Source organism: Schistocerca americana, chromosome 6, assembly GCF_021461395.2.
Source record: "Schistocerca americana isolate TAMUIC-IGC-003095 chromosome 6, iqSchAmer2.1, whole genome shotgun sequence".
NCBI classification, from domain to species: domain Eukaryota; kingdom Metazoa; phylum Arthropoda; class Insecta; order Orthoptera; family Acrididae; genus Schistocerca; species Schistocerca americana.
In genome coordinates, this window is record NC_060124.1 from 330158404 (window position 1) to 330175577 (window position 17174).

A 17174-nucleotide genomic window follows, 5' to 3' on the forward strand; every position below is an offset into this window, starting at 1 on the left:
ACATTACTTCATGCTCCACAATACTCTTACATTGGACAGGTTGTGTTTTAGATGACCAGCTGTCATCAAAAGATCAGTCAGAGCTCTTATTTCTACACCATCACATTTTCTCCAACTCTTCTCAAAATTATTTTCTTTATACACCCTTTCAGCTTTGTTGTTAGTAAACTGTACAATTCCTCTGGAATATCTACAGAAATGTATAGTTCAAATGCTTCTGTTGGTGTTAAATAGTTTTCAAAGAGAGAGCTTGAGTGTTATATGAAGGTGAGATCTTATTGTATCAAACAATGGAAAATCCAGGATGGAATAATGGTAATATTATGAAAAGGATAGATTGCTACTCACTATATAGTGGAGATGTTGAGTCGCAGACAGGCACAATAAAGCAGGCAGCCAGAGATAGTGGTCATGAGTGTGTGTGCTGCATTTGTGTGTGTGTGTGTGTGTGTGTGTGTGTGTGTGTGTGTGTGTGTGTGTTTTCTCTATTTCAGAAGAAGGCCTTCTGGCCAAAAGCTTATGTGTGATTTTTTTATTTTTATTTATTTATTTGGTTTGTTTCCCCCCTGTCTGCAACTCAGCATCTCTGCAAGATTTTATCATTTATGTTTCCTTACTTTTCGTTTCCACATGTGGAATTTTATTCCATACAAATTCATTTTTCCAAGAAATACACCTTCAGTACTTTCAATATAATTGGTATCATCTTCATCTTCTAGGTTTGAAATCTCTGCAAAGTCATGCATATTCCTTACTTCACTGATAACACTTACGGGATTGTCTTTTTGTCATCTTTATCTTCATTACTTGGTGTGTAATCTGAATCTTCATCACTGAAATCGCTGAGATTGTGAGATTTTTCCCTGTCAATTTTCTCTTAGCTGTGTTGTAAGACTACTAGCTCATATGTTTTGTAGCTACCAGATATCATTTTGACCATGGAGCATTACATTGCACCTATGAACAATCAACAACAGTGAAGTACATGTGACAGAAAACAAAGGGTGTTGGTGGGAAAGAGACAGGTGCTAAGCTATCAGGCATCATCCAACTGGGAACTAATTACACATTGTGTCCCACAAGGTCCTTTCCTAGGAGGGTCCTTTCATTTTCTTGTGTGTATCAATGACCTTTCATTAATAATATCACCAGATTCCATGTTTGTTTTGTCTGCAGATGATACAAACATTGCAATAAATAGCAAATCAGTTAGACTATTTGAAATACTAACAAAGAGATAGAAGGGCTGGCCAGTACTTACCTCAGCTCAGTACAGCCGATAGATACACAAAAAACAGAACCGAAAATTTACATTCCTAGCTTTCGGAACAAATGTTCCTTCATCAGGGAGGAGAGAGGGGAAAGAAAGGGAAGGAGGGAAAGTGGATTCAGCTACTCACAACCCAGGTTATGAAGCAACAGGGAAAGGAAATCAGGGAGGGTAGCAAGGATGGAGGCATGGTTGTCAGAGGGAAGCCAAAGATATTCTTGCAAGTACTGTGCCAGCTTCAAACCAAAGAGGATGCATACAGAAGTAAAGAGGTATACAGTATAAAGATAAACACAACTATGTAGGATGAATAGATGCGTGAATGGCTAAAGAGGAAAGGGAAACAGGAGAAGACTGAAGAGTAAATGGGAGTGAGGTTGTTTAACATAGGTTCAGTCCTGGGGGATGGCGGGATGAAAGAATGTGTTGGAGTGCAAGTTCCCATCTCCGCAGCTCAGAGGGACTGGTGTTGGGTGGGAGAAGCCAAATGGCACATACGGTGTAGCAGCTTCCTAGGTCCCTAGAATTATGCTGGAGGGCATGCTCCGCTACTGGGTATTGGACATCTCCTAGGTGGACAGTTCGTCTGTGTCCGTTCATGCGCTCAGCCAGTTTAGTTGTTGTCATACCGATATAAAAGGCTGTGCAGTGCAGGCATGTCAGCTGATAAATGACGTGTAGTTTCACATGTGGCCCTGCCTTGAATTGTGTATGTTTTACCAGTAGCGGGGCTGGAGTAGGTGGTTGTCGGGGGATGCATGGGGCAGGTTTTGCAGCGGGGTCGGTTACAGGGGTAGGAACCGCTGGGTAGAGAAGGTAGTCTGGGAATATTTTAGGGTTTAACAAGGATGTTACAGAGGTTAGGGGGGCGACGAAAGGCAACTCTGGGTGGTGTGGGGAGAATTTTGTCAAGGGATGATCTCATTTCAGGGGTTGACTTGAGAAAGTCATATCCCTGGCGGAGTAATTTGTTGATTTATTCGAGGCCAGGATAATATTGGGTGACAAGGGGGATGCTTCTGTGTGGTCTGGGGGTAGGAACATTGTTGTTGGACGGGGAGGAATGTATTGCTCGGGAGATCTGTTTGTGGACAAGGTCTGCAGGATAGTTGCGGGAGAGGAAAGCACTGGTCAGGTTATTTGGTGTAATTGTTGAGGGATTCATCATTGGAGCAGATACGTTTGCCATGAATACCTAGGCTGTAGGGAAGAGAACGTTTGATGTGGAATGGATGGCAGCTATCAAAGTGAAGTTACTGTTGTTTGTTTGTGGGTTTGATATGGACAGAGGTGTGGATGTGAGCTTCAACAAGATGAAGATCAACATCCAGGAAAGTGGCTTGGGTTTTGGAGAAGGACCAGGTGAAATTCAGATTCGAAAAGGAGTTGAGGTTATGGAGGAAATTAAGGAGTGTTTCTTCGCCATGAGTCCAGACCACAAAGATGTCATCTATAAACCTATACCAGGCCAGGGGAAGCAGCTGTTGGGTCTTCAGGAAAGCCTCCTCCATGCGGCCCATGAAGAGGTTAGCATAGGACGGAGCCATCCTGGTTCCCATGGCCGTTCCCCTGATTTGTTTGTAGGTCTGGCCTTCAAAGGTGAAGTAATTATGGGTTAGGATGAAGTTAGTAAGTGTGATAAGGAAGATCTTCGGGTGGGCGTTGGGAGAGATAGTGCTCAAGGGCAGAGAGACCATGGGTATGTGGGATGTTTGTGTAAAGGGATGTAGCATCTATGGTGACAAGAAAGGTTTCAGGTGGGAGAGGAGTGGGAATGGATTTGAGGCGTTCTAGGAAGTGGTTTGTGTCTTTGATGTAGGATGGGAGTGTGCGGGTGATAGGTTGGAGGTGTTGGTCTACCAGAGCTGAGATACGTTCTGTTGGGACTTTGAAGCCTGCTACAATGGGATGGCCAGGATGGTTCTCTTTGTGGATTTTGGGTAATAGGTAGAAGGTAGGAGTACGGGGCTCAGGTGGAGTGAGTAAGTCTATGGAAGCCGTTGTGAGGCCTTGTGAGGGACCTTGGATTTTTAGGATTTTCTGCAACTCAGTCTGGATGGAGGGAATGGGATCCTGGGTAACAGCTTTGTAGGTTGAGGTGTCGGAGAGTTGACGCAGTCCTTCTGCCACATACTCCACACGGTCAAGTACCACAGTTGTGGAGCCTTTATCTGCCGGGAGGATGACAATAGAGCGGTCTGTTTTCAGCTCCTTAACGGCACGGGATTCAGCTGGGGTGATGTTGGGGGTTGTCGGGATGTTCTTCAAGAAGGACTGGGAGGCAACACTGGATGTGAGGAATTCCTGAAATGTCTGCAAGGGATGGTTTTGGGGGAGGGGAGTAGGATCCCTTTGAGAAGGTGGTCGGAACTGTTCCAGACAGGGTTCAACACTGGGTCTAGTATTTGGGGGCTGTGTTTGGGTAGTGAAGTGATATTTCCAGTTGAGGTTCCAGGTAAATGAGAGGAGATCTTTAACCAGGGCAGTGTGGTTGAATTTAGGTGTGGGGCTAAAGGTTAAGCCTTTTGATAGAACAGATGTCTCTGGAGGAGAGAGGGATCTGGATGAGAGGTTCAAAACTGAATTGGGGACTGGTGATATGTGGCATTTGACTGTGGTTATAGTTGAGATTTGGTCTGTGTGGGGTATGTGCTGGGATGGGGAGATTGAGTAGGGTGGCTAGGCTAGGTTTGTTGGCTATGAGGGGGGTTTGTTGAAGGTCTGTTGTGGTGCAAGGGATGGTTTTGGGGGAGGGGAGTAGGATCCCTTTGAGAAGGTGGTCGGAACTGTTCCAGACAGGGTTCAACACTGGGTCTTTGTTAGTATTTGTTTCACATCTTTATATGAGATTTTCCATTAATCATTTAGACTATTTGAAATATCAGAAATCTGTATTTGCATTATGGATGTTGTCAGACATAAATGATAAAAACAGAAAAGGCAGCAGACTTTGCTTACTTCCATTGCATAAAGTCATAGGGGATCATTTTTTGCGGTAATTCATCAAGCCAAAGTAAAGTTTTCTGAGTCCAGAAATGTGTGATATGAATTATTTGTGGTATGAACTCAAGAACTGCCCACAGAAGCCTTTTTAAAGAACTGGAGATACTAACTATTGCTTCCCAATATATTTATTCCTGAATACAACTCATCGTTCAAAATATTTCTTGTTTTCAAACCAACGCCTCACTTCATGAATCAGTACTAGAAATAAGAATAATCTTTACAAAGATTGAAAATTATCTATTTTGACCCAGAAAGGTGTCCATTAGTTGGAAACACACATTTCCAATTACTTGCCTGCAATGATAAAACTTTAACCTACTAACAAAAAGTTTAAGAGGAGTCTGAAGGATTTGTTGGTGGCCAACACTGTGTACTCCACTGATGAATTTCTTAACTGAATCAACCAATGTGTATATGCTACAATTAATTTCAAATAAAGTGAGTATTACATACAGACTGACTTCTGTACAAATTCAGGGCAGTAATGTGATCAACATAAATAAGTATTGCTAAATGATTTTTCTGTTTGATGATACTTGTCTGCAATAGACTAAGAATTGTCATATGCATATCTATGTACTGAAATTTGTGCATTTTGTGACAAGTTTGTTATTATCTTTTAAATGAAAATATTTTTAAGATATACTTACCCCACATCCACAAGGACCATTCCAGGGATCTGTGGAAGGTACATCATCATATATTTTTATCTTTGGAAATATTTTGTGCCCATTCTTGTTTTCTGACACGTCCTACACCCTGGAAGATTTCCTCAATAAGGGTCTACTAGAATGTAAAGTACCTAACATCACATTGCTTATAACACTTCCTTGGAGTATGTCCAAAGTTACTTTTACTTCCGAGGACATCTCTCCATTGTGAATGACATACTGTGTACTGTTTACTAGAAACTATTCATTTAAATATAAATATAAATTTAAATATGTCTGCTTGTGTCTGTATATGTGTGGATGGATATGTGTGTGTGTGCGAGTGTATACCCGTCCTTTTTTCCCCCTAAGGTAAGTCTTTCCGCTCCCGGGATTGGAATGACTCCTTACCCTCTCCCTTAAAACCCACATCCTTTTGTCTTTCCCTCTCCTTCCCTCTTTCCTGATGAGGTGGCAGTTTGTTGCAAGGGCTTGAATTTTGTGTGTGTGTTTGTGTTTGTTTGTGTGTCTGTCGACCTGCCAGCACTTTCATTTGGTAAGTCACATCATCTTTGTTTTTGGATATATTTTTCCTACGTGGAATGTTTCCCTCTACTAGAACAAACATAAAACAAATATATCTATTAAATAAATTTAAAATGAAAAAATATTTATATGGCAACATTCTGGCCATTTACAGTTTCCATCCTTTGATGTTTGTAAGGAGTTGTTATGAAGAAACACCTTTAATCTACATTTGAAATCACTTCTGCTATCTGTCAGACATTTTATTACCATGAGTAGATTATCAAAAAATTTTACATCTGCATGTTTCACCCCTTTCTGTGCCTAAGTTAGATTTATTTAAAGGTACTGCAGATTAATTTTCCTTCTGATGTTTCACTTGTGAATATCTCTGTTGGATTGTTGGAATTTTGTAAGTGAATAAATACACTGTGAGACTTGGTTAATATACCCAGCTGCTTAAAGAGATGCATGTGTGTGAACCCCACACATAATTTTAATTATTTTACCTTGTGCAATGAATACTGCTGCCTGAGTGATCTATTACCCCAGAATATTACCTTACAAAATACCAGTGAATGAAACTATGAAAAATATGTTGACTTACTTACACGTATATCCCCAAAGTTGGCAATTCTACTTTTGGCAATAACAGCTGAACCTAAATGTTTTAGTGAGTCTACTGTATGGTTTTTCCAGCTCAAGTCTTCATCAACAGGCACACCTGAGAACTCAGAACTTTCTACTCTATTGATTGTTTTTTTATTGATACTAGGTTAATAGGAGGTGGGATAGTTTTGACAGTACAAAACTCGATGAGCAGCAATGTTTTGAAGCCCATTTGTTCAAAACCAGTCAGTAACATTCTCAGTAACTATTTCCTGTGTTGTATTATACACAGACAGAGCTAATTTTGCCTCTTGATTTAAATAAGATCTCAAGTCATTAACATACAGTAAGAACAAAAGTGGGCTGCTGATCGAACCTTGATGGACTGCCATTGTAATTTCTCCCCATGCAGATGATGTGGTATCCCTCTTTGCATAACTCAAAGAATGTAGGGTAATTTTCTGCGTTCTGTTTTGTAAATAAGAACTAAACCAGGCATGTGCTGAACTAAGTATTCCATTAGAACTTAGCTTCTCTATTAGAATAGTATGACTGACACAATAAAATGACTTCAATAAGACACAGAAAATACAAGCTGGTGATATTTTATAACTTAAAGATTTTATTAAGGGCTCAGTAAATGTATTTATTAATAGATGACTCAGTAGGATGGCTCTTTATCCAAAGTGTGAATGGCTAAGTATCCCATTAATTCACAGGTGCGTAACAATCCTGGAGTATGTCGCCTTCTCAAAAATTTTAAAAATTATCAAGGAATGGCACTGGGCACATCTCTGAAATCAACCTTTTTATAGAGAAGTCTCAGTACGACACATTTCAAATTGTCTGGGAAATCATCCTGAATTATTGACATTTCAAATTGTCTGGGAAATCATCCTGAATTACTGATGCATTATGTAAGTGACTAAGAGTGTAACATTTTTTAGGTCAACAACTTTTAGTTTCATTTTTAAGCTGGCTTTAAAATCTTCAGTAGTCAGCCTTAGTGTTTCTGAACTGTGTATGGAACTAAGTCATGTGATTCACTAGCTGTGTGTCATGATATGACAATCCATTTAGTACAGGGTAGGCATATACATCTTTAATTTCTTTCAATGCTGTGACACAGTCACATATTAACACAGAGATCCAGAAAGTGTAGAATTTTTTTTTATTTCTGTCAACTTTTTGTCCTTAGACTATCAGTTTCGGTCAGCAATAACCATCTCCAGATCTGCAGCAAAACCTGGCAATGAAATACAACTAGTTGAGTGGAAACATGCATTTAAAATATGATGAGGCGTATCCATTGTACAACATGTCATAATATAACAAACTCATAGTGGTGTTGTAAAAAAAAAAAAAAAAATAAATAAATAAATAAATATCTGCTTAGCATTGGCACACATATTTAAAATATGGTTTAAACTAGACCACAGTAGTGGCAGAATAATACTGTTCATAACAAATTGGAGTACAGTAGCCACAATGTATTTTTGTGTTGTAAGCTCATTAGGTGGTGCTACTGTAAATTGACACATATTTGTCAATTATAAGATTGTATAGAATATATTAAAATGAGAAATACAACAGATAAATTCTATAGAGAGCTTACCTAGTGTATAAGTTATTACAGTGATAAAATGTAACAAATTAAAAACATGAGTAAAGTTAAATTTAAAATTGTTAAAAAGATAAATGATTATATGGCAATATGTGATTCTGAGATGCTCCTGTGGTCATTTTAGATAAAAATAATGACATATCCGAGAACAAGCTTCTGGAGCTTATAAGGTAGGAAGGAAGTGAAATGGATGGAAACAAAAGACTAAAGTAAGTAATCAGTACCTTCTGTTGCTGAAGCCACCAGAATGCAGCATAGGTGAGGAATTCCAAGACAAACACAGTAAACTAATAGATGTATTTCATTTCCCATGCTTTGTGGCAGATCTGAAGACGGTCACTGATATCCAAAACTGGTAATCTGATGGCCAAAAGTTTTGTGACCATTGACGGAAATTTATTCTTAAACTTCTGCTTGTTGTCTGAATATTTCTATAAGGATACTACTATTTTGAGCAATTCAGGTAGGGAACTAAATTATTAGTGGTTAACAGCATCTCTAGATCCTTCAAAAAATTTACATTAAAATCACCTCAAATTAATGCTCTCTTCCTTCTGCCTGACTGTAAACAGAATAATTCATCAGAATTTTTCATGAAAATTTCCCAACTACCTGACTACTATAACAGTCACAAGAAGCTGTTGAGATCAGAATGTCTAAGAACTTTAAATGAGACAACAGCTATTCTCTTAGTGGCACATGGAAATTGGTGCACAATGTTGAAAGGTTTTCAGAGATATAAACTGAGTTATCTATGCTCTAAGAAAATTAATGTTGCTACTAATGGTCTTCTATCACAGGCATTGACATAATCTATCTTCAGTAACATATGAAAGTTCTGCAACATTGTGACATCTTCATGACATAATTATGTCAACTACATGTGAAAGTACCACATGGCTTATTACTACATCAGTTTTCTCCTGATCGTGAAGACAGAAGAAGTCACAAAAAATTAAAGTACACAAACAAATCAAGACTGTAAGAACACAGAGAAACATTTATCCTACAATGTTTCTGCTAAAAATTGTAGTCTCATATTCTGCAGAGATATCAGACTATATGTTGCTTTATGTCAGTTGTCTATAATAATGAGGGGGTTGAGTTCCTTGTGATCACACACATGTTAACTGAGCAGTGATTCCAAAACTTCTCTTAATGTATATGTTATAATTTCTGCCTATCCATGTGTGAGAGTTGCACTTGTTGCTGCTCATGCATAAATTTTGGTTCTCATACTGGTGATGAGAACAAAAGCTGTGCTCATGCATCAATCTGATTTGTGTGTGAAACATTCATTTTACTTAAACATTTCTATAACTATTTGTTAAGATGCATTCATTTGACTGAAGAATGTTCTCCAGCTTATTTTCATTTAGCTCACCAGTAAATACCAAATTCTCAAATTCATTATTTGAAGGTAAGTGTTCTTTCAGAATCAAAGACATAAGAAGCAAAAACTGTTCATCAGAAGGGTTATGGCTAAGAAAGAAACTTATCAATCATTTACATTTGAATATTGAGACAAAATCAAACACTAGAAAGTCCAGGAAGGAATAATAACAGTATAGGCTGGACAGATTGCTACTCACCATATAGAGGAAGCGTTGAGTCACAGACAAGCACTGTGAAAAAGAGTGCTAAAATATTAAAGCTTTCGGACAAAGTCCTTCTGCAATAGAAAACATGCAGACATCATTTACACAAGCACAGCTCACACACACACACACACACACACACACACACACACATCACCAGTGTCTCAGGCTGCTAGAGCCCACACCCGGGCTGTAGAGCCATAGGACAGCGGCCCTGTGTGTGGCAGTTATGCTTATGTGAATGGGTGTGTGTTTTCTACTGCAGAAGAAAAACTTTGTCTGAAAGCTTAAATGTTTTAGCATTCTTTTTCACTTTACCTGTATGTGAGTCAGTAGCTATATGCTGAGTAGCAATCAATTCTTTCAATATTGTTGAATACTGAGGCACATACATATAAATAAAATGATATATACCTGTTGTTAAAGTTCTTATAAATCGCAGTGATTGACTGCTATAAATCAGTTACTTCAAATACTCTTAGTGCACCCATGTATAAAATGTGAATATTCCACCTAGCCATATTCCATTTACCTCTAAATTTTCTGCAGTACTGTAATGTTTGCTTTTTGGTAGCTTGTAATTTGTAGAAGAATTAATTTGGGGTAAATAAAATTTCTTTTGCAGTTGCAATTTAGTGGTGGTATCACAGTAGGCAGTGACAAAGACAGCTTGTGTCTAGGTTCTGCCAGTTTCCAAGATGATTACCTAACATCTCTTGCTCAAAAGAAAAGGGTTCCTCAGTACCTCTCACCACTCTCAAACAGGTAGGACATATTTAATTAGTTTTGATAAAAATCTATGATGCCAGAAAAGATAAGATTACTAGTATACAACATGTTATGTAACTTCATTGATGGTACTAAGTTTGATATGACACTTGAAAATCAGTTTTTGTCATGCTTTGTCCTCACAGAACTGTTGGGTCTGAATGACCTGCACTTCATTTTTAATATTCACCAATGTATCTCACTTTTGTCCCCAAGGAAGGAACTAAGAGTTATCAAAGATAGGATAATGCCATTTTCTTTTAAGGGCTATAACTCACTGGGCATCCTGACTGTGACAGCCTGACTGTGGCAGCCAATAGAATAATGATGGTTCATTGTAACCCATGCACTATAGTCTGTTTCATGAATGATGGTGGTTCATGCAGGTCGAGGCATGGACTGTCAGTTCCAAGTGATAATTGCAGTACAAGCATATATGTGCTTTGTGCTTGAAAAAAGCATGTCTCCTGCAAACTGTATCTCTCATTTGTTTATGTAGAATTTGTTGCTTACCACTTGCATCAGTGATGACAACTTGGAACAAATGGAATAAAAATTTGCTAAATAACTTGTTATGATCACATTTAATCCTTGCATTGGCTACGACATTCACAACAGAATGCTCAGAACACTACTGAACTCTCATTGGCTGTTGGAGATTGTGTAATGTAAGAGCACAGGCAAGCCAAACTCAACTGCCGTCATTTGTGACTCCAAATATAGGCAAGTATGATTTCCTGACTGCAGCAGCTATTAAAATATGTGGGTTTGTATGCTGATCGGCCAGCTCTGCTCAAGACAGTTTTGAGCAAGGTGTCTTATGGAGAATGTATGTGGATGTCTACAGTCTCTGCATGCTAGTCAAAGCAGGCAGACCTTGTTTGAATCCAAAAACTAAATCTGTGAAGACTTTCAATATGGGGAAATTTGTTTGTGAAATTTAAAGCCAAAAGGCAATTTGGGATGTGTTGTGTAAAAAATACAGTGAGCATGATGTGAAGAGAAGAAGATGGGAGTGAATCACAAATATCACGTGTGAGGAGAATTGGATTGAAAATGAAAAGAATGAATTTGATGAGTGAAATATATAATAATTGAAATATATAATTACCACTCAAATGCAATTCTGTTTTCCCATTAGAGCAGATTATCATTCGTAAAATAATCTCCCCATATATTGATTGTCAAGTCTCTCTGCTTGCAGAACCTGGGAGAATTTCAGCTCTGGAGCAACATATAATGTGTCTTCAAATCTATAGCAATTTCTTTCTTCCACATAACTATGCACAACACATAATGCTTTTATTGTACCAATCACAAATTCTTCTCAAACATCCATTGGGATATGAGAAATTCTCCTTTATTTGCCAGAATGTCAAATGCACATTCTATAAATTACCTAGCCCGAGACAGTTAGTAGTTAAAGATTCTTTTGTTGTTTGTTAATCTCCATCTTACATTAGGAAGGACACATTAAATTTTCAACATATATCAAATGCCTCACTCAGACAGTGACATGACATTGGTATTCCATTGGTTCATATGGGACTTTTCTCCCATATTCATTAATTTTTATTGACGAGTTAGCCATGCAAAATTGATTCTTTAAGAACAGGTGTGTCACTACATTTTCCAAAAGGTTATGAAATTATTGCACTGACATTCTTGCATAGTTAAAAAAAATGATCTGAGTAGTTTTTGAAGATTTTTAAAATGATTTGTAAATAAGCCCTTTTTGTGTCATTCTAGAAGTATATGATGAATCCAATTTCTTTTTCTTCTTTTTTTCTGTGACAAAAGGTAAGTAAGCAGCGACAACATGTTCCAAATCCATCTTGCTCAGCTGATCAGTCATGACTATCACTGGCTAATAAAGCTGACCAACTAAACTGGCTGCTCAACATTTCGGCTGTCTCATCCAGGCTACCACTGCAAGGCTGCCTAGTGCATTATAGCCCTGAATGCATTTGTCAGCAGTACTAAATGTTTCAGCTCCAGAAGGTAAAAACTGGCCAGAAATCCTGTCTCATAGTGATGCAGCTTTCTCAAGTGAATTTTGCTTTTGATAGCTCCACATGTGTATAATTGGATAGATAAAAAAAATCTGCTCACCACTTGGCGGCAGGAGAAAAAACATATAAAAGTTAAGAAAATGTGGAAGCATATGGGACCAGTGGTTCCCCGTTCTGGGAGAAGGGTTGAAGGGGATGGAAGAGAGATGAAGGAAAAGGACTGTTGACCTTTAGGAAATGGGGAGCATTGTGTAAAAGCTGCTGAGAACCCTTGGTCTGGTAGGATATACAAGGACTGTAAACAGCATCAGATGTTGGATGATCACTGTGATGCCACATAGGTGGCACTTACTCATGTGGGACGACATTATTGGAATCTGATAGCATTTGAAATGGATCTCATTGTGGGTCTCCATTTGACAGGCAGATCAAATTGTGCAATATCCATATTTGTGGGGTGTTAGGATTTAACAGTGGCCCACTGTTGTACTGCAGGATAACTTGAGATTATGCATACCCATCATTAAGATTCTTGTCAATGTCTGATCATCACAAAGGATGATGCTGTGCTATGCACCAACCATACTGTAACCCCTTTACATCTGCACCCGGCATCCGAAAACAGGTAATGGGTTCCCTGCAACACTCTGTGTCATCTACACCATTATTTGGAGACTAGCAGCAGCTGTACTAAGGAATTATTGCCCCATGAATAGGCTGCCATTAACACCATAAAACAAATGGCTGAATTTGGAGTGGTGGCGTGACCGGGAAGCATCGACTGCTGGTGAACAGTGCTGCCTTGTGTTCAACGTTGAATCAAGTTTATGCACTGCCACAGATGTCCATTGTCAGGAAGTATGGTCATGAGTTGAGGAGAGGTTCCATTCTTCCAATGTCTTGAAGAGCCACAGCAATGTTACTCCTGGTGTCATGGTGTGGAGGGACATTGAGGGAAGTCTAATGTCCCAATGATACATCACGGACATCCTACATCCTCATGCAACAGTATCATGGTGTCATTTTTCAACAAGACACTGCCGGTCCACTTTGTCATGCTCCTATATGAACTGTCTGCATGATGCTGAGGTACTCCCAAGGCTCCCAAGATGCTCATATCTGTCCCTGATAAAACATGTGTGGCACCAACTCAGATGTCAATTCCATACCAGTGCCAGTATCCAATGTATCAAGAACCAGTTACAACAGTTGTGCACCATCTCATCCCAGGAGTGGATACAACAGATTTATGAGATACTTCCCAACAAAATCATTGCATGCATCCAGCCCGGAGGGTGCAATTTTAAACTATTATCTGTGCTTATACTGCAAAATTCTTCATAAATTTGACTCCTCTTTCTAATCTCTGCAATAACATCAGATACCCTTTCAACCCGTGAAATTGCATTTTGCTGCCTCCTCCCTTCTGGGTTCTTCACTTTTTTGTCAGGGACTGTATGTGGCATAAATTGTAAAAATATTAAAAGTATAAAATAAGATTTTGTGAGCTGTTCCTGGTTTCAGTTTTGCTATGATCCTTAAGGTTGTCTTTGGCAGTGTGAAAACCATTTTCATATTAGTTTAGTAGGTCCCACCTCTCAGCACTAGTCCACAAGACAGGAAATGATACTACAATCCAAAATACACAGCCTTAGAGTTTTTGAATTAAATTGTGGAGTCAGTCCTGACAAAACTCTACCATCTGGTGAGCAAGATGTATGAGACAGGTGAAATACCCTCAGACTTCAAGAAGAATATAATAATTCCAATCGCAAAGAAAGCAGGTGTTGACAGATGTGAAAATTACCAAACTATCAGTTTAATAAGTCACAGCTGCAAAATACTAACGCGAATTCTTTACAGACGAATGGAAAAACTGGTAGAAGCCAACCTTGGGGAAGATCAGTTTGGATTCCGCAGAAATATTGGAACACGTGAGGCAATACTGACCCTATGACTTATCTTAGAAAATAGATTAAGGAAAGGCATACCTACATTTCTAGCATTTGTAGACTTAGAGAAAGATTTTGACAATGTTGACTGGAATACTCTCTTTCAAATTCTAAAGATGGCAGGGGTAAAATACAGGGAGCGAAAGGCTACCTACAATTTGTACAGAAACCAGATGGCAGTTATTAGATTCAAGGGACATGAAAGGGAAGCAGTGGTTGGGAAGTGAGTGAGACAGGGTTGTAGCCTGTCCCCGACGTTATTCAATCTGTATATTGAGCAAGCAGTAAAGGAAACAAAAGAAAAATTCGGAGTAGGTATTAAAATCCATGGAGAAGAAGTAAAAATGTTGAGGTTCGCCGATGACATTGTAATTCTGTTAGAGACAGCAAAGGACTTGGAAGAGCAGTTGAACGGAATGGACAGTGTCTTGAAAGGAGGATATAAGATGAACGTCAACAAAAGCAAAGCGAGGATAATGGAATGTAGTCTAATTCAGTCGGGTGATGCTGAGGGAATTAGATTAGGAAATGAGACACTTAAATTAGTAAAGGAGTTTTGCTATTTGGGGAGCAAAATAACTGATGATGGTTGAAGTAGAGAGGATATAAAATGTAGACTGGCAATGGCAAGGAAAGTGTTTCTGAAGAAGAGAAATTTGTTAACATCGAGTATAGATTTAAGTGTCAGGAAGTCGTTTCTAAAAGTATTTGTATGGAGTGTAGCCATGTATGGAAGTGAAACATGGACAATAAATAGTTTGGACAAGAAGAGAATAGAAGCTTTTGAAATGTGGTGCTACAGAAGAATGCTGAAGATTAGATGGGTAGATCACGTAAATAATGAGAAGGTATTGAGTAGGATTGGGGAGAAGAGGAGTTTGTGGCACAACTTGACTAGAAGAAGGGACCGGTTGGTAGGACATGTTCTGAGGCATCAAGGGATCACAAAATTTGGAATTGGAGAGCAGCGTGGAGGGTAAAAATCATAGAGGGAGGCCAAGAGATGAATACACTAAGCAGATTCAGAAGGATGTAGGCTGCAGTAAGTACTGGGAGATGAAGAAGCTTGCAGAGGATAGAGTAGCATGGAGAGCTGCATCAAACCAGTCTCAGGACTGAAGACAACAACAACAACATATGGAGATAAACTCATTAACATAAATAGGGTGGATATTAATTTTGTTGGACATGTGGTCAAACTCCTGCTTGCATGAAATCCTCTCATTTATTCATAAGACCAAAAACTTATGTCCCGAACAGTTCTTTGTCCAAATTTCTTAAGCTATCTCACTTTACGTGAGCTCTCACCTTTTAGTAAAACTTGGAACCTCCCACTAAGGCTCAGCTCACTGTCCGCAAAACGGTCAACAGATATGTTATTGGAATACATAGTGATCAAATTCTTATTATCTAAAGCACTTGGGTAGTGTTTTACTGTCATACACACAAGAATGGATGTAAAATGGAGCACTGAGTGATAGCAAAATTTATATTTCTTGATATCATCTGTCTACTCTCTAGTACTTCTCATTATCATGTATAACTTCTGTATACTGTTGTCTATTGTTTAAACACGTCTCTAGTAATTCCACAAGTTTTTCAGTGACACCACTCACTGTAACTTTCTCCAAAAGTGCATTGTGATGTACTGTGTCCAAAGCTTTGAGAGATCCAAGAATACTCTTGCTATTTTGGAATTTTCAATTATTTTTTCAAGCATGCATTAGGCAATCAGCAATGTTGCTGACATGGTATTCCAACCAATTGTGCAGCCATGCTGGAAATCACGTAGTGTATTAACATTGCTGTCGCCATCATCTTCCTTTGAAGGATCTGGGTGTTGCCTGTTCTGAACCCACCAGCAAAATCATTCTCATCTTTCCCATTTAGCTGAAAGATGATTTATTCTAGACAGTACTGTCACCATTTTGTGTTACTTATTCCACTTTATGGTGATGACTGCTTCTCCTTTCATGTCAGCAGATGCTGGAATTGAAGTTGCACTGCACACATTCACTGGTTTCATTTTCTCCATGGCTTTTGAGATCACTTTTTTTTTCACCATATAAGCTTCCCTTGCAAAGTAGACTTTCTTGATTTGGAACTTTATGTTATTCATACCTTACGAAATCTCTTTGTAGATGTTCATGCTTGCAACCAATGCATGTGTTGGCTTTTGTGTCCTCTGTTCCTCCTGATAGCACCAATGACAGTGTTCTTAAAAAATAAATAAATAAAACAAATCTAAATCTATAATTCTCAAAAGATGCTTTGTCTACTCATAATGCTTGCATTATAACCACTAGAGATGCTCCAAAACCATGAATTGTGTCTTGTGAATGAGCTTTCCAGTTTTCCATATGCTGAAGACAGAAAAACAAAAATAATTGTGACAGTTATTGATATGTGGTGTTTATTTTGCAGTTGGTGCATATAAGTATTGTTAGTAACTATGCTCAAGTCCCTTGACCTAGTTATAGAAATAGGAATGAAACTCAGTGATATAAACTTTGGATATTCAAGCACATCTTTGAAATGTAAGCTGTAGTCACTTCTGAACTTGCTCAAAGAACACATCAGCTTATGAACCATGTTCTTCCTGCCGATAATATAACTGAAATTTTGCAACAACATAGAATATATTTGGTACTAGGTGATGGTCAGGCTACTTCCTGGATGGCACAGAAATAGCTCTCTAAATTTGCTTGGTATTTTCTTGTCATTTCCATTGAATAATTTGAGTGATGTTCACATAAGGTGTGACATCTGTTTATTAATCTATGGCTTTGAATCCATGGAAGTCATTTCATGTGAAAATTGCAACTAATCTTGTCTTTTACATTGCAACTTATGTATCCTAGCCACCATTGGGGCAATAAAGAAGGGACAAATGCTTCAGTACTTCATAGCTCTGAGGTAATGGACTCATGCTGTGAAATGAAGGCTGAATTGGATCATAGGCCTAGTCACAGTGGAGGCCAGTTTGTTATCAATTTCATGACAGAGCTACAGACAGCCATATGGACAATCAATAATGAAATCTTAACAAAATTTCTCCATCACATGCCCTCTTTGTACCTCCAGTGCCCCATAGTGTCAAAGATAATATTTTTTTATAGCACACATTTTATAAGGCATTTTTCTGCCGCTGCCATCATAA

At 38.5% G+C, this 17174-nt stretch overlaps 1 protein-coding gene across 1 annotated transcript in view; it reads left to right on the forward strand.

Moving 5' to 3' along the window:
- LOC124619798 overlaps window positions 1–17174 on the forward strand; it is a 424654-nt gene that overhangs the window by 307054 nt on the left and 100426 nt on the right. The window contains exon 25 of the mRNA XM_047146390.1: window positions 9908–10047. Coding sequence (XP_047002346.1) covers window positions 9908–10047 — 140 coding nt within the window. The remainder of the gene's footprint in view (window positions 1–9907; window positions 10048–17174) is intronic.